General features: G+C 39.2%; 1 protein-coding gene across 2 annotated transcripts in view; it reads right to left on the reverse strand.

Annotated features, from left to right (window-relative positions):
- Positions 1-901: 901 nt before the first annotated feature.
- The window catches only part of etnk2 (ethanolamine kinase 2), a 31,570-nt gene continuing 7,215 nt past the window's right edge, over positions 902-25,256 (reverse strand). For both annotated transcript variants that reach the window (XM_061924014.2, XM_061924013.2), the window contains 8 exons: positions 21,501-21,638; positions 21,306-21,427; positions 20,981-21,121; positions 18,878-19,020; positions 14,024-14,107; positions 10,657-10,817; positions 9,719-9,792; positions 902-6,639 (listed from right to left, as the gene is read on the reverse strand). In XM_061924014.2, the coding sequence (XP_061779998.1) occupies positions 6,567-6,639; positions 9,719-9,792; positions 10,657-10,817; positions 14,024-14,107; positions 18,878-19,020; positions 20,981-21,121; positions 21,306-21,427; positions 21,501-21,638 (936 nt within the window). In that variant the 3' untranslated portion in view covers positions 902-6,566. The remainder of the gene's footprint in view (positions 6,640-9,718; positions 9,793-10,656; positions 10,818-14,023; positions 14,108-18,877; positions 19,021-20,980; positions 21,122-21,305; positions 21,428-21,500; positions 21,639-25,256) is intronic.

The raw sequence follows: 25,256 nt of genomic DNA on the forward strand, positions 1-25,256 counted from the left end.
TATTCCAAAGCCAAACAGACATAAAAGTCCTTCATTTTACAAAAGGCATAAAAACGTTTTAAAATTTATTTCAATACTTTTTTGATCATATCTCTGTCAACTTCAGTTCTAAACAAAAATACCAAACATGCAAAGTTATTGCAACCCTTTGAAGGCTCTGTAATCAACTGATTCCAATGTGTTATACGAGTAAACATTTGTATAGCAGGAGTTGTTTCACTCATTTAAACCTAAGACATCTGCATACCTGCCAACTTTTGAAATCAGAAAAACCTAGTAGCCAGGGTCCAGGGGCCACAGGCCCCGGTAGGTCCAGGACAAAGTCCTGATGGGGGGTTCAGGCCCCCCGATGCAAAATGATTGATTGCATTCAGACAGGTTAAAATGTTGCTAAAACCATCACTTTTCTATCAGTCACAGTGACTTTTCAAAACAAAAATATTACAGCAAAAATCATATGGGTTGATTGACATGTTTATTCTGTAAGCTAACTTCAATAGTTTGAAATTATTTTGACAGTTAATGCCAGTTATCCTGTCAACCTTTCACAAGACTTCAATTTGTTAATTGAAAGTATAAACAGTACAAACACTTTTTACAGTAAACAAATGGTAAAACAGTACTAAACAATTCCATTTAAAAAAAAATTGGTGTCATTATTAACTTTCTGTCCAAGCTTGTATAATCTACTGCCTTGTTCAATTGTAAAAAATATTCTGTGCCTAAAATTCACATTTCTATCACAATTATCATACTGTAAACATGGTAAGCTAACTTCATTAAAATTAATAGTCCTGTCAATAGCATGGAATTACAATTCAAATGTAGTTTTTTTGTAAGCCTTTCAAAAGAATTCAAAATATGAAAAATTCATGAAAATTAATTTAAGCCATCAGACACTTGAAAAGTGGCACATCACATTTCTAATGTAATCATTTTAACTTTTCAACAGAAATAGCACTGCAAAAATATTAAGGACATACTTCTGTATTTTGGTAGTTATGCTGTCAACATTTAACAAGATTTCTTCAACTTGGACTTGAAAGCATAAATAGTATAAACACTTTTAACAGTATAACAGTACTAAACAATTCCAATAGATAACATTGGTGTCATTACCTTTTTGTGGCTAAAATCCAAATTTAGCAACGGCATTAGACTTGTGTTTTTTTGTCCCAACGTGGCCTTTTACATCGCTAATTCCTCCGTGTCCGATCGAAAAATCTTGTCTGCACAAGGTGCAATTCGCGTAGTTTTCACCCTTTTTGGAACGGATAATTATTCCCGGATAGGCTTTTGAATATTCTTCACGGAATGACTGCAGTTTTCTTTTCGGTTTAAGACTCGTTTGCGATTTTTCTCCGGCTGATTCCATGATCGTTCGCTCGTTTGTAAACAATGGGCAACAGGTGCCTCGTGCTTGGCAGCGGTGCTATAAATAGCCTCGCGCATGGCATTCGGAATGGCTCGATAGGAAGTTACGGGAAGCAGTGTCGATTGTCATTGTTGTTACGCGATTTCGTGAATAAAACTTAAAAAAAAAAAAATATATTTTTTAATTAATGAAAAACTGTATTTTTTATCACTGCAACCGTAACCCGGAATAGGTTGATGAAAACCGTACTAATTACGGGAAAACCGGAGTAGTTGGCAGGTATGCATCTGATCAAAAGGCCTTCAAAAGGGTAAATAATTTTTTTTAAATATTTTTGTTTAGGACTGAAGTTTGAGCAAAAAAAGAATTAAAATTGAATGTAACCAGAAGGTTAAATATGACTTCATTTAGATTTGAACTGAACTAAACTGATGACACAAACTTACTCTAAAATGTTCTAAATCAACAAATCCACTCTGCTGTGGATTATTGGCTTGCAAAACTTTTCCATAATTTGTCACAATACGAACACAAACAAAGAGATTGTATTGGAATTTCATGTGAAAGACCAACACAAAATGTGCAAAAGTACTCAGTTAAAAGTACTCAGTCCCAGTTTCTCAAATTGCCTTCAAAAGTTGCCTGATCATTGCTAATGAATAAATACCGTCCACACGTCTGCAATCTCATCTCAGTACAAATACAGCTGCTCTGTAACGGCCTCAGAGGTTGGTTCAGAGGATTTTGGGGCGCATACAGCATCATGAAGTCCAAGGAACACACCGAACAGGTTAGGCATAGAGTTGTGGAGAAGTTTAAAACAGGCTTAGGCTATAAAAAGGTTTCCATCAAGGTAGACTTCCTACAAGACAAGACCATCCACCTAAACTTACTGACCGAACAAGGAGAGCACCGATCAGAAATAACAGCCAAGTGACCCATGGTGACTCTGGACCAACTGCAGAGATCCACCGCTCAAGTAGGGGAATCTGTCCAGAGTACAACTTTTAGTCATGCACTGTGCAGATGTGGTTTTAATGGAAGAGTGGCAAGAAGAAAGCTATTGTTCAAAGAAAACCACTAGAGGTTTGCCAGAAGCCATGTTGGGGACACAGCAAACCAGTGGAAGAAGCAGCTTTGGTCAGACCAGACCAAAATTGAACTTTTTAGCCAAAATGCAAAATGTGTGGCAGAGAACCAACACTGCACACACCTCTGAACACACCATCAAATATGGTGGTGGCAGCATCATGCTGTGGGGATGTTTCTCTTTAGCAGGGACAGGGAAAATGGCCATAGATGATGGGAAGATGGATGGAGCCAAATACAAGGAAATATTGGAATATCGGTTGGAGATTGTTACTATAACAGCCTTCTTCCATCTCGGTAAAATAGCTAAAATCCGTCCCATTTTGTCCACCACCGACGTTGAGATCATTATTCATGTGTTCGTTACATCTTGTCTCGATTACAGCAACGGATTATTTTCGGGTCTCCCTATGTCTAGCATCAAAAGATTTCAGTTGGTACAAAATGCGGCTGCTAGAATTATGACAAGAACAAGAAAGTTTGATCATATTACGCCTATACTGGCTCACCTGCACTGGCTTTCTGTGCACTTAAGATGTGACTTTACGGTTTTACTACTTACGTATAAAATACTTAACGGTCTAGCTCCATCCTATCTGATTGTAGTGTACCATATGTCCTGGCCAGAAATCTGCTTTCTAAGAACTCCGGTTTATTAGTGATTCCCAGAGCCTGCGGGCTATAGAGCATTTTGTAGTCGGACTCCAGTTAGAGATACTACCTCAGTAGAAGCCCCACATCTGCGGTCTCTACCAAGGCTTTGGGTTAAGTTTTTTTATTGCCCTGATGTGGGATCGTTGTGGTTTATGCAGCCTTTTGAGGCATTTGTGATTAAGGGCTACATAAATAAACTTTGATTGATTGACTGAATGGAGTCTGCAAAAGACTTGAGACTGGGGTGGATGTTCATCTAAATCGAGGTCTACAAGGGAATGGTTTAAAACAATACATATTCATGTGTTAGCATGGCCCAGTCAAAGTCCAGACCTAGGCCCAATGAAAATGTGGCAAGATCTGAAAATTGTTTTTCACGAATGCTCTCCATCTAATCTGACTTGAGCTGTTTAGCAAATAAGACTGGCCAAACATTTCTGTCACTAGAAAAGCCATAATGTATTATTTTCTTTCATTTCCAAATGGTATACCATTTTATATTGGTCTTTCACATAAAATATATTCATTTTTGTCCTCGCGACCCTGAAAGGGACCCAAGTGGTAGAAAATGGATTGATGGATGGGTTGTAATGTGACAAAATATGGACAGGTTCAAGATGGGTGAATACTTTTGCAAGCCCCTTTATATCAGTGATAAACATTGTTTAGTGCAAAAGCTTGATCTGTTAATATTTTTTTATTTGTCTGCAAATCTAAGCAGGTTACCCAAGAAAAACCCTGCAATTAGTTACCTTTGGTCAATAACTTTTCAAACAATTTCCTGTGATACAGGAGTGAGGAACTGAAGCTCACCTGGTAAATTATTCAACTTGGTCTAGATCGGTAGGTTGTGAGTTCAAACCCCGGCCGAGTCATACCAAAGACTATACAAATGGGACCCATTACCTCCCTGCTTGGTACTCAGCATCAAGGGTTGGAATTGGGGGTTAAATCACAAAAAATTATTCCTGGGCGCGGCCACCGCTGCTGCCCACTGCTCCCCTCACCTCCTGGGGGGTGATCAAGGGTGATGGGTCAAATGTTGAGAATAATTTCGCCACACCTAGTGTGTGTGTGACAATCATTGGTACTTTAACAAGTTCAGAGCTGAGGGTCAAAGCTCAATAAGAGTGTGATGCCTCACTTTGTTTGAGTGTATTATCTTCTCATATCCAATAGTTGAGCTCGTTTCACTTTCTGTACTCAGAAAAAAACTTATCGGGATTGGGAAACGGTCACAGAGTTGATGCGGAACGATTTGAGATTGCTTTCAAAAGATTAGCACAACGGAGATGTCAATGAATTAATTGTGTAATTGTGGTGAGATGGTTATTTTTTAGATGTGCTACAGGGTGCATTCACACTAGTTCTCTGGTCTGGATCAAAAATATATTAGCCATCGATTTTGTGGGGCTCGGTTGGAGTTCAAAAAAAGTAATGCCAAAGTCGTGTGGAGCAAGCGTACTGAGAATTATCTCTCGTTATGTCTGGTCCCTGGTTCACACTTCCAACAAACTGTACCCGCATAAAAACTGGACTAGGGTTAGTTTTAACCCAAAATAACAGGAGTAAACAAAAATAAAATAGTTGATTAAATTAATCAGATACAGGTGAAACAGAAAAAATTGAATATCGTGCAAAGGTTCGTTCATACCAGCAATTAGGTTTACAAAATGGTACTAATATATGACATAAGCTCATAACATGCAACTCAAGATATTTCTAGACTTTGTTTGATTTAATTTGAAAGATTATGGCTTACAACTTAGAAAAAATTCACATTTAAAATTGTGGGTTTTCAAAACTAAACGATGATCATCAAAATGATAACAAATAACCAAGCAGGCAAAAGACATTGATACAGCGTTGATTATACATACACGTCCTTTAAAACTGACTTTGAAACAACATTGCAAAATAGTTCTATTTGTAAATTGAGACAACGCTGTTGGTAGGGAAGGACCAAATGTCAATGTTCAATTTAACGTCTCAACCTGATATTGTCAAAAAGCATGTTGTTTCAACGTTGTCTTTGTGTTATTGAATACTGGTGAGGAAATGACCAAAATTCAACAGTCAAATCAAGGTCAGAACCCAACATTGATGGAAACGTCGACAAAAAGCATGTGGATCCAATGTTAAGTTTGAGTTGTTTAAAACATTGTTTCAATGTCTTGTTCCTGCTGGGGAAAAGCTCGACATATTTCACTTTGCATTTAATGAGTTTATCGCACATTTTAAATTTCACGTTTGAAGTTGAATTCTTACATGAATGGACTTTTACACGACATTGTAATCTTTTATGTTTCACCTGTACTCAACGGTTTAGTTTTCTGGAAATCCGGTGACTGTCACTTTCTTAGGTTTGGAATGAAACAAAAAACAAAAACAAATTCACATTAATGAGGAAACCGACCATAAAACAAAAAGCAGTCACGATTCAAAATTCAGACATTAGTGTTTTTTCCCCAATCATACTGTATTTTTCCCCGCTGATTGCATTCAAAATCCACCTGACTTGGAGTCATTATTCAAACGTGTCTGCGATCAAGTCAAAAGGTTTTGACAGCATTTTGGTGTTTGAGTATGGAAAGGACATGAAGTCAAAGTGAAGGAGGTGGTGATTTTCCATGGAAAGTTTAGATGGAAAGTTCAACAAAGCGGCTCAAAGCGACCATAAAAGTCAAGAAGGTGAGGAAGGAAGCAAGGGGTTGTGAGGGTCAGGTAAGTCCAATCAAACCTAGTGCATCCCAAAACTGAACCTGAGATGTTGAACAATCCATTTAGTCCTGAAATAAATAAGCAAATAAACTATTTTCTCTTCCATATTCCCAAAATTCAGGGAAAAACCGACAGTGACAAGCAACAGCAGTTCAGCTGAAACTGCTAAAAGCACCAGAGGAGGTAACAGATGACACCTGGACCAGTGTCACCACACAGACTAGTCTTGAGTCTGAGAAATCCCACACAAATGTAACTGTTAAGTTACACTACTTCTTAATAGCTGCTGAGGCACTGGATCATAGTGCATTCAGCACTAAAGACGCTACGCAACACTTTTCCACTGCATTGGTCTGAGTACCTTTCAGTGGAAAATCTGTATTGATGTTCGTTACAATTAGCATCAAACCAATCAGAGGAACTTCTCCAGTGGACTTCACTACCAGGAAGTGACAGCGAATAGCCAGTGAGATGTCTCCCAAACTCAAGACTCTGCACTGGGCTCAGTCGCCTGGAAAGAGGACAAACCGGCGTTTAAAGTTTAACACGCACACAAACATCCACACTCATCTCAGAAAGCTCTCGAGCTAGACATATTTGAGCTACTTCTAGGAGGAATGAAGGAGAGTTTAAGGCTTGCTGAAGAGAAAAGTGCCATGTAGAACAATTGATGGTCCAAAAAAATGTGCTGGCCTCAGTAGAAGAACCCAGAAGTCCTTCCATCCTGTCACTCTGGAATCTGTAAGGCCATCACTGTGGGCTTAATCTTGAAGTATTGGTTGAAACGCAACACAGCGTACCTGCGGGACAACAAAGCAACGAGGTCTCAGATTAACACGTGGAAGATTTTAATTGAAGCTGGAAATGAAATACAAATGCATGTTGTAGCAAATGTATCTTCTCTGGCATGCTGAATTCAATACACATGAACCTGGATTCACGAACCCCTCATTGTACGAACTTTTTTATTTACAAACAACCAATCGCATAAAAATTTGCTTCGTTATACAAGCCTTGTCTCAGGGTACGAACGTTTCCTCCACCTATTATGTGACTGCAGCACATCCAATGTGGGCGGGCTTATCAATTAGCTAGTGCTCATCAGCTATTTTGTGTGCTATTTAGTGATTTTCAGCTTTTACACAGCATTTTTCTAAATTTGTTAGCTCAATATCAGTCCAAAGAAAGCTATGGACAAGCAATGGATAAGTTTGAGGAAGTATCCACAGCGTTTTTGAACCCTGCCTTTCCCCAAAGTGGATTTTATGTTTTATTCTTAATCATTGTAGCGACCTGGCTGTTAAAAGTTAAGGACAAACTGTCAAGTGCACAACAGGGAGAGTGAAAGTGTGTGTGCGTGTTAGTAGGTTGACTGCATAGAAGGACAGTTTTGCTAGTTGTTGTTTTGACTTTGTTATTAAATATTAAGTTCATCCATCACAACTTTGTTATGTTTGTTAGATATACAGTACTGTATAGCGCTTTATATTGTGTTCAGAGTGTACAAATCTTTACTAAAATATAATAATAATAATATAGTAATAGATTTTATTTGTAAAAAGCACTTTACAATGAGCAAACAACCTCAAAGTTCTAAAGTGTATTAAAAACTAAAATAATAATAATAAAAAGATAATAAAAAATAAATAAAAATAAAAACTAGAACAGCCTAATAGCTAGAGCTAGTATGCATATATCTACCGTATTTTCCGCACTATTAGCCGCACCTAAAAACCACAAATTTACTCAAAAGCTGACAGTGCGGCTTATAACCCGGTGCGCTTTATATATGGATTAATATTAAGATTCATTTTCATAAAGTTTCGGTCTCGCAACTACGGTAAACAGCCGCCATCTTTTTTCCCCGTAGAAGAGGAAGTGCTTCTTCTTCTACGCAAGCAACCGCCAAGGTAAGCACCCGCCCCCATAGAACAGGAAGCGCTTCTTCTTCTACTGTAAGCAACCACCCGCCCGCGTAGAAGAAGAAGAAGCGCGCGGATATTACGTTTCATTTCCTTTGTGTGTTTACATCTGTAAAGACCACAAAATGGCTCCTACTAAGCGACAGGTTTCTGGTTCATGAAAAGACGCAATCTCTCCATCCGCACACGGACTACTATTTCACAGCAACTGCCTAAAGACTTTCAAGAAAAGCTGGCTACTTTCCGTGCATATTGTAAAAACAAGATAGCTGAAAAAAAGATCCGGCCAGAGAACATTATCAACATGGACGAGGTTCCACTGACTTTTGATATTCCTGTGAACCGCACTGTGGATACAACGGGAGCACGTACGGTGAATATTCGCACCACAGGGAATGAGAAGTCATCCTTCACTGTGGTTCTAGCTTGCCATGCTAATGGCCAGAAACTTCCACCCATGGTGATATTCAAAAGGAAGACCTTGCCAAAAGAGACCTTTCCAGCCGGCGTCATCATAAAAGCTAACTCGAAGGGATGGATGAAGAAAAGATGAGCGAGTGGTTAAGGTAAGTTTACGCGAAGAGGCCGGGTGGCTTTTTTCACGCAGCTCCGTCCATGTTGATATACGACTCCATGCGCGCCCACATCACGCTGGTTTTTAATATATTATTAAAGTTTGACTGACCTATCTGACTGTTTTTTTGACATTCCTTTAGCGCAGTTAGATGCGGCTTACAACACGGGGCGGCTTATAGGTGGACAAAGTTTTGAAATATGCCGTTCATTGAAGGCGCGGATTATAACCCAGGGCGCCTTATGGTGCGGAAAATACGGTATAAAAAGGCTTTTTTAAAAAGAAGTGTTTTTAAGCTTTTATAAAAGCATCCACAGTCTGTGGTGCCCTCAGGTGGTCAGGGAGAGCGTTCCACAGACTGGGAGCGGCGGAGCAGAAAGCCCGGTCTCCCATAGTTCGTAGCTTTGTCCTCGGAGGTTGGAGGAGGTTAGCCTGTCCGGAGCGTAGGTGTCATGTGGAGGATTTGGGGGTGAGTAGTTCTTTGAGGTAGAAAGGGGCATTTCCATGGAGGCACTGGTGGGTTAGTAGGGAGACTTTGTATTCAATCCTGAGCGGAACAGGAAGCCAGTGAAGGGATTTGAGAATTGGTGTGATATGGTCGTTATGGACTTTAGTCAAGGCTGGAACCCTTTATCAATGTTTACATATGTTTCTTATGGAGAAATTTACTTAGTTTGTGTATTGGCCAAATCGATGGCTAGTATCTAGTTAGCCAGTTAAGATTCGTACATCGCGGTTCCACTGTATCTACTATACAAGTTGAGAGAAACTCAGCGTAGGTTTCCACTAATTGGACTTATTTTTGTAATATATAACGACCAGCCACAACAAGGGCTTAGAAAAAAAAAAAAAGTTGATTTAATCGGTTTGAAAATTTTGTAATATCGATTCACAGAGCATGATATCGATTACCTTCACCTCGCCCTCCTTGATGGTGTAGTGTGTGAAGCTGCAGCAGTGTTACATTATGGATTATGGTAACGCTAGCTGGGGGGAAAAGAAAGTGAGGGATTGCACGAGCCTTACCACCTGATTCTCTGCGGGCCTTTGTGACTTTTGCTAACAACTGACTGAAACTGTTATTTTTATTGATTATATTTGTAAAATATTTAATTTAATTTAAAAAATACATCGTTTGACAACATTAGTTTTGTGTAATGGGATTGCGTCAGTGTTACACAAAGTGGAATCTACAGAGCAAGTTAGACAGGTCGAAGGAGCATGAAATACCGAAAGTCAGAAGACAAAAAAACATTTTACACAGTGAGGAAGACTAGTTTGTCCTGCGGTTCTGTGAATACCAGCATGTATAGAAGCGAGCTTTGGATTTTTTTTCCGCATCACATGTCCTTTCCTAACACACACAGACAGCCACTTACTTACCCGAGGAAGTCAAAGTCAATGGAGGAGTATTTAGCCTGAATGAGGGCCCAGAATCCCCAAAAGAAGTGGGAAGCCTTAAAAAAAAGACATTTCAATTTCAGTTGCGTGACAAACATATACGGTGTGTGTTAAAGGGGACATATTATGATTTTTTTCTAAATGAAAAACACTTCCTTCCGGTCTACATGACAATTACTGGTGTTTTTTGGAGACATTTTTGGTTAGATTATGTTTTACAGACCATCTTCAAACTGCTTTCTGACGGTCTCTTCAGTAATGACCGGTTTTGTGGGCAGTCTTATTTACATGCCTGCACTTCGACAGCGTCTTATTCAGGTCATCCATGTTGTAGTTTTTAGCGCTTCCATAGCGAGTCTACCGACAGATATAACTTCAAACTATACGCTATTTTGCATTAGAAATGGCAACAGCGGAGGATACATGAATTGATTAATGTGGACCCCGACTTAAACAAGTTGAAAAACTTATTGGGGCGTTACCATTTAGTGGTCAATTGTACGGAATATGTACTGTACTGTGCAATCTACTAATAAAAGTCTCAATCAATCAAAACATGTGCATGTATGAGCCAGTCTGCTCCACATGAGGATAGAGAAAAAGAAGGAACTTACTGACTACATTGTCAGACTACAATAGCGGACTTGCGCAAAGCTTTTCGGGTAAATAAATACCATGTATGGAGATATCCGCTGATGTCACACTTGGGGAAAAATGTATCAAATTCCAAACGGCTCGTTTGGAGGAAGCATGAAGAAAGGCAAGAATAATCTATAAATATCTACGCCACGCCTCCATGGTTTAATTTTCGGGATTTATGCAGATCCCGAATACACAAAAACAGGTACCAGTAGGTGAAAACAATTGGTTTAGCATGATAGGTCCCCTTTAATGTGTGCAAATAATTGTGTCTTTCTTACCAAAGCAAACTTGTTGACCTGCACGTACAGTGTCTCAAGCTCTTGGACACTGACCTCCTCAGTTTTCTTAGTGAAAAGTTTATATGCTTGCAGGTAGATTTTGAGCCAGTCCATCTGTATCTCCCGACTTGGGTACAACCCATAATCCAGCTCTGCCATGCCTAATTTCACACACAAACACACACACACGACACAAGGCTATGAGAAATAGCGGTCCGCCAACCTTATAAAAATTGAGGCACATAAGCCAAATTCTAATAATTTACTTTAATCAAAGGAAATTTTACATAACATTTTCGACACGACACAAAGTATTTCATAATAAACAGACGACATATTCCGCCTCACCCGTGGTGTTATTGGGTCATTATTATTTTTGACAGCAGTTTTTAATTTAGTTTTAGTCAGTCTTTTGACAAAAATCTGTATTAGTTTAGTCACATTTTAGTAATCTAAGATCATTTAGTTTAAGTCAGCTAAATTCCTTAACATTTTAGTCAACTAAAATTACAGTAAACTCCGTTGGCTAAAATAAAAAGTATAAGGGATAACGCATCTTTGACGTTGCATTGAAACCACTTTATAAAGGTTACTGCAGAGCATCTCAAAAACTACATTCACAACAAGACTGCACTCCATGAATATATCAATAAGTCAATTTCACACTAGCCTTACGGTGTGTTATTTTAGCTGAAATTAAGCTTCTTTTTTTTTTTTTAATGTTGAATAATATATGGAATGATGGTCAAATGAAGAAACAAATTAGTTTAATTCAATACTGTGTGGCATATTCGCCACTATACTTTTTAAATACAGCAACCAGTGTTCTAGCTCTAGAACGTGTGTATATATATATGTATATATATATATATATATATATATATATATACACATATATACATACATGTGCTGAGGACATCCATGAAGTGCACTGTACAGGTATCTTGTTGATTCAATTGGCGGACAAGCTCGCCTATGGTGTACAACAAAAATAGTTATTCAGTAAAGTACTATGAGTAATTTCGAAATATTAGCTTCGGTCTATTCACTGTTGCGGAGATGTACTGATGGTTGGCCTGCAGACGGCGCTTAAAGTGGTTGTATTTTTAACAGTGTTGGGACTAACGTGTTACAAAATAAAGGCGTTACAGTAACGCCGTTATTTTCGGCGATAACTAGTAGTCTAACGCGTTATTTTTTATATTCAGTAACTCAGTTACCGTTACTACATGATGCGTTACTGCATTATTTTACATTATTTTTTATAACAATAACAATAATAATAATGGATTACATTTTGAATCGCGCTTTTCTATTATTAGATACTCAAAGCGCTCACAGAGAAATGGGAACCCATCATTCATTCACACCTGGTGGTGGTAAGCTACATCTGTAGCCACAGCTGCCCTGGGGTAGACTGACGGAAGCGAGGCTGCCAGTTTGCGCCTACGGCCCCTCCAATCATTCATTCACCAGTGTGAGGGGCACCGGGGGCAAGGGTGAAGTGTCCTGCCCAAGGACACAACGCCAGCGATTTGGATGTCAAAAGGCGGGGAGCGAACCAGCAACCCTCAGGTTTCTGGCACGGCTGCTCTACCCACTACGCCATACCTCCCCTATATATAGTATCAGCTGGAAACTGAGAAGATCTGAGTGTGTTTTATTGGAGAGCTGCGGTTTCGTCCTTCTGATTCTTCCTGTGTCACAAGGAAGAGAAGAGGCGCGCTGTGTGTGGGTGTGTGTGGGGCGGGGGGCGTGTCTGTGTTTACTAACAAGACATCATGGCGGAGCCGAAGCCGAGTTTCTTAACTTGGAGATATTCTCACTACTTTTCTTTTGTCGAGCACAAAGAAAATAAAATTTTAGTTAAATGTAAGTTGTGTCTTGGATCAAAGATCCCATCTACTGCCCAAAACAGCAATTCAAATCTGCTGAAACAGCTACAAAAGCAACATGCTTCGACGAAGCTAGTAAAGAGAGACACAGACTCCAATGCCACTTCACCTCCACCTCCACCTAAGGATTTTAAGGCACTGCTAGCCAGGATTTTAGGCACTGCTAGCCAGGACAACATTAATAGAGCCATTGCAGCGTATGTGCTAGAAGACATGGAGGCTATTTCTACAGTGGGGTCACCCGCTTTCAGGCAGCTAATTAGCATGATAGCGGGCATCAAACGGCAACTGGCCCGAAAATGTTTTCCAAGTTCCTGGACACAGTGGACAGTGAGCACATTAAATATAATCATGTCATGTGTGCCTTCCTTGGGTGAAGCCAGGTTTACAGCTATGTTGTGACATGTTGTTATTATGCGGTTTGTTACTTATGTATGTTATGTTGCAGCTATTTAAAATAGTTTTGTCAATTTGTTCTGGCCCAAAATAAATTGGCCCTTTGAAACATATCTTTGTCTTTGTGTCTTGTATGTAGACCACATTGCCTAGCGGAGTTCAGTGATGCAAATGCATGTCAAGTTGATCAACAGATTGTATTATTCTCCAGTGCAGTAACAGTACTGAAATGAAGGCTAAAAGGGCATTAATGGGAGCCTTAATTATTATTATTATAATTTTTTTTTTAAAGAAGTAACTACCGTATTTTTCGGAGTATAAGTCGCACCGGAGTATAAGTCGCACCTGCCGAAAATACATAATAAAAAAAGAAAAAAACATATAAAAGTCGCACTGGAGCCCAGCCAAACTATGAAAAAAACTGCGACTTATAGTCCGAAAAATACGGTAGTTACTTTTCACATTAACGCATTACTTTTTGGTGTAAGTAACTGAGTTAGTAACTTAGTTACTTTTGAAATAAAGTAACTAGTAACTAACTAGTTACTGGTTTTCAGTAACTAACCCAACACTGATTTTTAACGAGAAAAATCGAGCCACAGGGTTTACAACATGTTGGCATTGGTAAAGTGCATCCATATGTGTTCTCTTCTCTTTCTTCCAGGTGTAGAAGACATACTGTATTAAGGTGTGTAACAATAGTCTTATTTTCCCAGTGGGAAATCAAAACACCATGCCTTACAAAGATAGTACTTCTGATTAGATGCCCTCCATGATTCACCCTCGCCCCTCTCCCACATGCAACCGTGATGAGATAGATTCTAATCTGTCTCACCTGTCTAAAAACAAAATTAAATAGGATTGAATTTCATGTCTCTTTTTTTGTTTACTAAATTGTTAATTAGTGTCGTCATTGTTTTAGTCAACCTGCATTTGTTTTGATTAGTTATCATCCTATTATAGTCAGGGGAAAGTAGGTTGATAACTAAGACGAACATTTTAGTCAACAAAATGAACACAGTATTGGATAGACCATATGGTACATTATGTATGTCATTGAATCCAGTTTTGCAAACCTGCAAATTCATTGAAGTGGTTTCCAATGTCGAAGGCCTGGTAGTTGTAACTGGAATATTCGTAGTCTATAAAGCGAACATGAGCTGAAAAACAAAAAAAACATGACAATCGAAAATAACATTCATCCACAGATTACCAAAACTACAGATAAAAACACATGTTCGAGTTGCAGCAGTGTGTCATGGAAGATTTAGTCAAGCTCATACTTAGCTCAGAGGCACATTAGAGTTGTGTGCAGGTTTTAATGTATTCATGCTGCGTGCTCATTTGCAAATTAAATACAGGACATGATTGACAACATGACTCATGTCATGTTTGGCAGCTGCTAAATATCTTTTAGCCTTGTCACGCTGTGTTTGCTGCAGTGAACTAGTCAAGATGATCGGTGGTGTCTTAAGCACAGCGGCTACCGTAGCTTTTATTTTCACATGTCAATAGCAAACACAAACCGTGGTACAAATAAAAGTCTACTCAGATTTTCACCTCCAGCCCGAGGAGCCATTGCTGGAAAACTCAGCAAAGAAGAGACCTTCCTAATCAACTAATGAACCTATGGAATATAATCAAGAGCATTTGTCATGCGATTAACTTTTTATATTAGTCTATAAAGACTGTTGATGGAGATAAACATTAATTATACATATCTATCATATGGAATTGGGGGTTAAATCACCAAAATGATTCCCGGGCGCGGCCACTGCTGCTGCCCACTGCTCCCCTCACCTCCCAGGGGGTGATCAAGGGTGATGGGTCAAATGCAGAGAATAATTTCACCACACCTAGTGTGTGTGTGACAATCATTGGTACTTTAACTTTTTACTTTATATCATCACAGGGTGTAATGCAATGCATTCAATTCCTGACTCTAATATATGAACTACCAAATTAAATTCCCGACTCTTATATTGAACTTTTCCCCATTCTACTTAAAATAGCACAAATGCAAGACCAGGGATAAAAAGGATTGTACCAACATTTTGGACTAATAAACACATACATATACCGTACAGGCCAAAAGTTTGGATACGTCTTCTCAGTCACAAAAAAATAAGAGTTGTAGAAATGATTGGACCAGAGAGGGATAAACAGTAGAAATTGATGGATGGATGGATGGACATTCATGCTATATTGAGTATTCTGCTGCAAAATCGTTGGCAAGTAATTTTTTAACCATCCTCATGGGCCAACTCCAGCATGCAGGCCACTAGTTAAATAGTTCAGCGTGACATACCTGAAGAAGTTCTGTATGTGCTTTGTCTCGCCTCGAGCTTTAACATTGTCTTTGTGCTTTGTCAGAGTTAAACTGCTTGCTGGGTTGCTATAGACCAGGGGTGCTCATTACGTCAATCTCGGAGGGTGTGTCAGTCGATCACTATTAAAAAAATAGTCCTAAAAATGAGCGATCATAAATCTTCACTATGACGTCACTTTCGTCACTTGATTGACATTCACGGCACCCGAGGGTCTTCTGAGATGACGCTGGCTGCTGCCAGCTCATTAAAATTACCGACTGGAAGGCGAGAAACACTTCATTTCAACAGACTCTGGTGCCGTACCTGTTGTCAAAACTCCAAAGACCGACTGCACAGTTGCGCTACCAAAATAAGAGTCTCAGAAAGCTGGCGTGCACAAGCTAGCAATTAGCTACGGAGTTTGCCGACAATGTATTTCTTGTAAAGTGTCTCCAAAGAGTACGGAAGCTGGACAAACAAGATGCCAAAAACCAACCACTTTCATGTGGTATTGGACAGAAAGGAGGACTTTTTTCTCCTCCATTCGAAAATGCGGACGTTTTTAGCACCACTGTCTGATTCCAATAAATGCAAGTCATCACAATCAGGTAATACACCAACTTATATTCTTGTCTTCATGAAAGAAAGGAATCTATATGTGTTAAACATGCCTGTATTATCTTTAAACACCTTAACTTGTTAACAATATTAACTATATGTGTTAAACATGCTTGCATGATCTTTAAACACCTTTAACTTATTAACAATATTAACTATATGTGTTAAACATGCTTGTATTATCATTAAACACCTTTAACTTGTTAACAATATTAACTATATGTGTTAAACATGCTTGTATTATCTTTAAACACCTTTAACTTATTAATAATATTAACTATATGTATTAAACATGCTTGTATTATCATTAAACACCTTTAACTTGTTAACAATATTAACTATATGTATTAAACATGCTTGTATTATCTTTAAACACCTTTAACTTGTTAACAATATTAACTATATGTATTAAACATACTTGTATTATCATTAAACACCTTTAATTTATTAACAATATTAACTATGTGTTAAACATGATTGCATTATCATTAAACGCCTTTAATTTATTAACAATATTAACTATATGTGTTAAACATGCTTGCATTATCATTAAACACCTTTAACTTATTAACAAAAACATATATTTCATAAATAAGTAAATATAAATTATATATATGAATGAGGTAGATCCCCACGACTTGATCAATTGAAAAGTAGCTCGCCTGCAGAAAAAGTGTGAGCACCCCTGCTATAGATTGATGCTAAATGCTAACCAGCTGCACTCATCGCACTATGGCGGTACACAGAGTAGCCATGGAATTTTTTTTCAATGCCACTTCGATCGCGAGCTTAATATCACATTCAAAAAATATTTATGTATTATTTTCACAACTTGATTGACAAATTCGAGTATATTATATCCTCACAAAAATGTCGCAATCAGTCGGGATGTCGGCAGACGAATTTCAGTAAGTGTTCTTCAGAATCCGTAAGAGTAAGCAGATATGTAAATTATGTCAAATTAACGTGACCAAAGGGAAAAACTGCACACAGCTCTTAAATCTTACTAAACTGCGCTAACTCCACAGACAGGACCCAATGGACAATGCACATCCCATCTAATTTTAGCATACGAGTAAAACACTTTTACAAACACAACATTGTGAAAAATTGTGTGGTTCACTCAAAGTTCGAAATAACGCGGCCGTTGCGGTCCATAAAATCCAGATGGCGTTATTCCCAAACACGCCTCATATACAACTTTTTTTATTTACAAAATGTTTTCAAAATATTATAATAAAATTATCCCGATTTATGGGGGTTTCAGACTTACCAAGACAAACTGGTTTCAGTTTGTGAGTTCCTGTCTTAAAATTGTTTGAATCTTTCGCTGCGTCGTTGCTGTTTGCAACATTTACACCTAGAGGACGCCAATTTTCCAATGTATTTTACACAATATATCCCGCCCTCTCATGGCTTCTACTAAGTGATGATGTAATTACGAACGTATGTACGTACGTACGTACCACATGCACGTGCATTAGCTTTAGGTGTTGTTAGGTAATAATAGTAATTTGGATAGCTAGCGTTGGCTATCATTGAATGTAAATTCTATCATAACAACATACTTGCCAACCCTCCCGATTTTTCCGGGAGACTCCCGAATTTCAGTGCCTCTCCCGAAAACCTCCCAGGGCAACCATTCTCCCGAATTTCTCCCGATTTTCACCCGGACAACAATATTAAGGGCGTGCCGTGATGGCACTGCCTTTGGCGTCCTCTACAACCTGTCGACGCGTCCGCTTTTTCACCATACAAACAGCGTGCCGGCCCAGTCACATGTTGTATGCGGCTTCTGCATACACACGAAAGTGACTGCAAGACATACTTGATCAACAGCCATAAAGGTCACACTGAGGGTGGCCGTATAAACAACTTTAACATTGTTACAAATATGCGCCACACTGTGAACCCACACCAAACAAGAATGACAAACACATTTCGGGAGAACATCCGCACCGTAACACAACATAAACACAACAGAACAAATACCCAGAATCCCTTGCATCCCTAACTCTTCCAGGCTACAATCTACACCCCCCCGCTACCACCAAACCCCGCACCCCCAACCCCCCCACCCCAATCTCCCGAATTCGAAGGTCTCAAGGTTGGCAAGTATGCATAACAACAACATGACTGCAAATTGTTCATTGCTTTTCTTGGATTGCTGCGTGTACGTGTTGACGAGACCAGGGGAGTGACCGCTGTAAAAAAAACAATTTTATTCGGGCCGATTAAATGTTTTATTACATAAACTTTGTAATTGTGAAATATATAGGGAGCTGAGATAGGCTCCAGCACGCCCCGCGACCCCGAAAGGGATAAGCCGTAGAAAATGGATGGATGGATAGACAATTCTCTAACAAATGTGTTCTGTTAAGCCACTAATGGTAACATAAGGTGGTGTTCTTGTAACATGTTTTGCTTTTAAAAATGTTAATGAGGAAGAAGCGAACAGCACTTTTTTTTTTTTTTACATGTGGAGACTGCATAAGCCTGTCTTGTCGCAGTTGTACGGCTGCATTTTTTTCCCTTAAGAGGACACGCGTCAACGTTACGCATCAGAAACGACAACAAAAAGGCTGGTTTTCCTCTTGATGCAGAAAGACGAAAGGAAAAAAAGAGCCGAACAAATCCGAACACGGACGGCATCTTGAAAGTGAACAAGCATTTCTTGCCTGTGCTGTACGTCACTGCCGACAAACGGCAAGGGTCGATGATGATAACAATGACGTAAATGGTGGATTGTGCTCCAACCATCCACCAGTAGGTCAATACAGAATTGATAGTCAATAATTCGGTGAAAAAAACCGCGGTGTATTCTGGTGGACAAAAAAATGACCGTGTTTTATGGAACATCACTTTATATCGGACTGCATAATATCGACCTTTACCTGTATACAGTATCTGGAACACATGAGTCTATTTCAAAATTACTCTCCAGCCGGTTCAAATTATTTTCATCTCAGTGCTACAATACAACCATACCGCCAACTTACATACCCTCTTTGCTGTTGTGAATGATGTTCTTGCAGAGCAGATCGTTGTGACAGAGCACCACAGGCGAACCCAGCGTAGAGAGATGCTCTTTCATCCACACAATTTCCTGCTCCAGCACCTCCTTGCTAGGCACCTCCTTCTGGATTCTAGATTGGGGGATGCGGAGGTCACATCAAGGGAAACATTGACCATCTTGTGAGAAATGTTGTCTGTCAATTTAGCAAAGAGGAACAATCATAGTTACACAGTGAGTCACTATAAAGGGGGTATACTGCAAATGGCTAAGATGATGCTAAATCACTTGAGCCAACCAGACGCCATGTTGACTTGAGACTTGTAATGGGATTATGGGAGTTAATCACAATCAGCCACACCGAGACACACATATTCCGTTCGTTCATTCTCTTCAACTGTGGCCTGCTCTGTGAACTCCCAGAGGGACTGAAACTCATGCATGTCTTGATTAGGCACCTGGTACACCTTGCATGGCATTTATTATGTTTCAGCTTCAGGCAGTAGTGCGGCAAAGCGTCTGCTCTTTGTGCATCTATCCAGAAAACAAGCTGTTCTCGTTACTAGGGAAAATAATAAAGTGACTTTATAGGCTGAGCTAAGCAAACAACTGCTGTGCTACCGTTCTATTCCAGTTAGGTTTGATTGTTACAATTACACAAGCATCCAGATGGGCAGCTTTAAAGGGGAACTGCACTTTTTTGGAATTTTGCCAATCGTTCACAATCATTATTAGAGACAAGAACATACGTCTTCTTTTTTTCCCAGGATTTTAAAGATCATAAAAAAACGTTTACAAGATGCAGCTAATAGGAGTCATCATTCTATCCTTCAACACTGTCTAAAATAACTTAGAAAACCCTTCAACATTTTATATACACGCTGCAATTATATATATATATATATATAATGTCACAGACATATTCATAACAATATGTACAATATTTACTGTATTTTTGGTTATTTTAAGCAAAACCGGAACGTATTTGCTTAGCGTATTTATTTCCGTTTCCCCAGAAAACTTCCGGCTTCCGGCATCAAATGTGTGTTCCTAATCCCGGAAACAACGGCGAATGTGTTCTAATCATGGCAGACTTGGTAACAGACAACGAAGATGATTATTATTTTGGACAAATGAGGATTCACAACTTTATCGTTTTGAACCTTAATATGATGATGATGATTTGTTAAAATCTCAAAGTGCTACAAAGTATTAAAAAATAAAAAATTAAAAAATAAAAATATATATAAACAAAAATAAATAAATAGAAAGTTAGAATATAAGGATGACAAACTGCTGGTTATAGAAGCGAGCAGGAAGAGAGGCTGAAACGTTGGAACGGATGGAAGACGAGAGAGTGAGGTCGACGTGACTTCACGCTGGAAATGTGGAGCTTGGAGATAAAATATGCTGAAATAAATGGCGTGCTTACCCAAAACCAACTGGAAAATCCCCGGCCAGCTGGACCAAGAGGAAAATTGTCCATTGAGTGAGTCACTATAATATTGATCATGATACATGCAGGACATCATGCTTGTTATCACAACTAACAATGCTGTCGAGCTAATAAAACATGAAATGTGGGCTAGTACTTTACAGATACTTTAATAGGATTGTTCATGTTTTTCAGTCAGTACAGTTTGATGTCCTATCTTGCGATGGCATGCTCCGCTAGAAAAAGTTCCTCAGTGTTCGCTCTTACAATAACAATGTCTCTACAGCTTGGTTATTATACAGATTACGGAACGTAAATGAAGTATTGTTGACGGTTTTTGGATGCATTTTCAAAGTGATTTAGAGGAATGGATTGATCCCATTAGCTGTATTGCTAGCCACCAAGAAAAATAACATTATTACAAATTAGAATGCAAAAAAAAAAAAAAAAAAATTGTCTTATTGTCTCTTATAAGGATTGTGAACGATAGGCGAAATTCCAAAAAAAAGTGCAGTTTCGTTAGCATTTCCAACTCAAACAATGTATTTTCTTGCCCACTATCCAAACACAATAGTGTGCAGTGGTGAAATTATCTTCCAAGAAGATTAAAAACAATTATGAATTAGAGCAGGATCACTGAGGAGGAGCAACATCTCACCTGATGTTGGACGCTTGTTCTGTGAACTCCGTAGCCACAAGTGAAAAGTATTTTCTCATTTTAATCCAGAGGTTGGGTTTAGGGATGCATCCATTATGTGCATGGATTGCATGGATACGAGCCATCTCTTTCGCTATAAGTCTGTAATGTAGGAAGACATGTGCATGTAAATACAGTTTTAATATGTTTCCCATTTTAGCTTAAGTCCAGCACAAATTGCACTCAATTACCTAGTTTGCTTGTGCATTACACACATTTTATTAAATTAAAATATTAATTTAAACGGTTTTTTACAAGTAGCCCCACAATGTTTGCCGGTCCCAACCTGAGTAAAGAAGGATCTCTGACGTCTTGTGTCCCAAGAGCATCCCCTTGCATGAATTCGTAGCAGATGCCATTTTGAAAGGTGCAGTACAGACGAGGAGCACAACCGTTTGCATGCAGCACCTGATGGATAAACAACATTCAAATCAGAAGGTTTTGGAAACCCGTTTGACACTTGGATGTATTAAACTTGTACCTGAAAGCTTTTGAGCTCATTGTCTCGGTCGACAATTAGCTCAGTCTTGTTCCCGTATACTCTGACGAGGACCACGTCTTCCGGACTGTCCTCCACATAGCAGCCTACCAGTTTGTTGGTTGTCCCATCAGTGAAGAACTGAAGTAAGAAAAAAAGATCATTGGTATTAATCCTTTATGTAGATGATTGACACTGAGGTTTAGACAGCTCAGGTCACAAATGACAGTTTTGTGGAGTTCTAAACCACTAAGAACAGAAATTAAATTAATCTGCTTTATGAATATCAACTAAAAGGTTATTAGTGTTAACACACTAATAGCTAATATGCAAGAAAAACACAGTTTTACACTCGGGCAGTGTAAAATTACTCAAAAGTACCAGTACTAAGGGTACTAAAAGGCATATACATGTCAGTGGAAACCTGTCGGGCAACACAGCTCACCACAATCAACACAACAGACACACATGGGCTATACACTGTATCTCATCACAGACGCTCGCTCACTCACACATATCTGGCATTCCGTGCATGGCTAACCACAAAGGTGGGCGTGCAGTCATCCCTGTTATGACCATAGACAAACTGGCAAAAACACACTTGTCTACTACACGTCTGATCCCCTCCGCATGCCAAACAATACGCCGCTAAAACCGGTGACCAATACATCGATGGACAGCAAAAAGTTTGGTCCCAGACAGACACAAACATTGAGCCAGGGTTCACGCGCAGGCTAGGAGGGTGTTTCAGCTCTCGGGAACGGTAACTCGATACATCTGAAGGGGTCAATTAAAGCATGTGTTTATTAATTAAAAATAACGAGGACTTAAAAACATGCCATGTTACAAACTCCCTGTCATTTAAGGATTAGGTCTACTGAGCTCAAGAGTTACCCTTTATTATTCCAACTAGATAAGAACACTCGATGTTGGATTGTTCAAACAAGTGACAGGAGAATCTCTTTAAATGCTCGGAATTGTCTGTGTCGCATTCAGCAGGAGGAAGTCCGCATGGATGTAAATAGTAATGTTGCTCTTGAGTAGTTTTATAGTTGACACTAAATAGACCACACAACCAGCTAAGTAGTGCACTCCATTTTGCATCAGATGTTACCTCCGCCAGGAGGTTATGTATTCATCGGGGTTGTCAGTGGGTTAGTAACATAACTAAAATACTACGGCATATTTTGATGAAACTTTCAGTAAATGTTTGAAATGGGATAAAGAACAAGTAATTACATTTCGGTGGTCAACTCTATGCATGTATGCTAGCAAGACTAGCCCGACAGAGACAAAGAGAGTAAAACCTGTTCATGACATTTCTCAGAGTGAACGCCCTTGCAGCTTGTTTGGAAGCAACAGAACAACAAAACAACCATACATGCACATGGCAATTGTATTTATTCTTGAATTAATTACCTTCGTTAGGAAATGATGTATTCACTGATTGTTAGTTAGCAACTCGGCTCAAAAAGTTATGGACAGAGTTTAATTTAACTTTCAGGCATTCCAGGACACATTGGGGAGACTATGTCTTCCGGCTGTCCTAGGAACGTCTTGGGATCCCCCGGGAGGAGCTGGATAAAGTGGCTGGGGAGAAGGAAATCTGGGCTTCTCTGCTTAGGATGCTGCCCCCGTGACCCGACCTCGGATAAGCGGAAGAAGATGGATGGAAATTTGGGGAAATGGGATAAGGACCAAGTCATTAGACTTTAGGGTTGATCCGGATGACTGTCTATATTCAGGATTTTTAAAATGATTTCTTTCTGGCGGATATCTGCACTTTCCGCTTTACGAGTTTCAAGCTGTGATTGATCAACAACCATCCCAACACAAATTGACAAGATTCCCAATGATCAATTAACAAATTAATCCGAATCTCCATCTGATCTCTTAAACCATACAATTATTCAATCTTTTTTGCAAGAAGCAAATTAATTGTATTCTATTGACAAAGTAAAAAAAAAAAAACCCCACAGGCTTATGTCCACTATCTGCGGGAATCTAGCTACACCCAAACTTTGTCAGACAAAATAATGCGTTGCGATGGGAACAAAAGCTTGTCTCTGTGGTTGCCGTTCAGAAAAGCTCTGCATGTCTGACCTGGGAGAGATGGCGGTAAGCACTTAAGAACACCAGCTGCAAGTGAGGAAATCGGTGCTGTCCACAGAGATCTGCCAGCAGGATATGGATGCTGCAGCTGTGGCTAAACAGTCACAGGAAGTAGAACAGTTCATAGTACATGTTTTGCTAATGACAGACACACCCTTTTAACGTGATTGATGACATAATAGGACATCAAAGATTGCTCAACATATGCACAAATTCACTCAACAATGTAGAGTAGGGTGTATGCACATTCTGTTTTATTGTCTACCCTGATGTGTCAGGATGACAAGGGGGTAGTTGATCAACAATTTATTTATTGCCAAAACAAAACAGGCAACGGTTGCCTTTGCAGATTAACTCTCCTCTCTACACACAGCCATGTTGCTCGGGCCATCATCCACATTCACAGCCTTACAGAAAGAAAAACAAATCACAAAACGCTTTAACACAACACATAACTGCCAGATTGCTAAAGTATCCTTGTTAAAGGATTTTCTCAGATGAAAGCCACAGTAATAACTGAGCAGCGTAGTGGTTTTATTCTTATGTTGCTACTGTAGTTGTTTGGCTGGAGGACCAGAATCAACACTTCGGCTGTACGATTAAACGATATCAAGGTTTTAATTAGTGCGATAAATAACTGCAAGAGGTTGATTTCCAGCGCCCCATCTCTCTCTTTTCAGTCATTCACAATCTTTGTCTCAATGGCCAGGGAGCAGGGCACCGTCTTTACACACACAGGAAAGACACACAGCCTCCCTACTCGCCAATGAGAAGTGTGGCAGAGTAACAAAAATTAGGAGGAAAAAAATATTGTTGTGGAAATATTTCAGCTTCAAATAGATGGGCGATGTATGCCCATCAACACGGAAGAACGAGCAAGAATCCAGTGATCGTGTGATGGCAATAAACAAAAAGGTCTGACTTTGTTTTTCTAACTTTAGAATGTTCAATATTAATTTAAGTTTAAATATTTGCTTACAGTAATGAGTCTATTTTTTTTTTTTTGTTTATTTAGTATAACAGAGTTATTTACCTTCCAGTTACAGTAAAAAAACATGTTTACAATAGGTGAGACAAAAGCTCGGAATCTGTATAAAGTCAAATATTTTTTTAAGTAAATTATGGGAATAAGCGGTAGGAAATGGATGGATGGATATTACATATTGTTCTCATACGGGGTACCTGATTGATTGATTGAAACTTTTATTAGACAATAATTAAGACAATAATATGTTGATTGACAGTCTAAAAGTAAAACGTCTACCTTCACTCGTTATTTTCTGAGTTTTATGCATTTTTAAGTTGGAAATATATATATGCTCTCTCCTACCTACACCCCCATCAGACGCCAGGCCAGGCCTATCACAAAGACTGTTATGACCTGGCCTGACGATGCACTCCCCAAACTTCAGGACTGCTTCCAACACACAGACTGGGACCTCTTCCAACAACAGGAGCTGGAGACAGCCACAGGAACGGTGCTGGACTACATAAAGTTCTGCATCGGGAATGTGACTGTGGAAAAAACCATCCGGGTTTACCCCAACAAGAAACCCTGGATGACCAGCCAGGTCCGCACACTCCTCAGGGCCCGCGACGCAGCCTTCAGGTCAGGGGACAGGACACTGTACAGTGTTGCTAGAGCCG

This window comes from Nerophis lumbriciformis, linkage group LG28, assembly GCF_033978685.3.
Source record: "Nerophis lumbriciformis linkage group LG28, RoL_Nlum_v2.1, whole genome shotgun sequence".
Lineage (NCBI taxonomy): Eukaryota > Metazoa > Chordata > Actinopteri > Syngnathiformes > Syngnathidae > Nerophis > Nerophis lumbriciformis.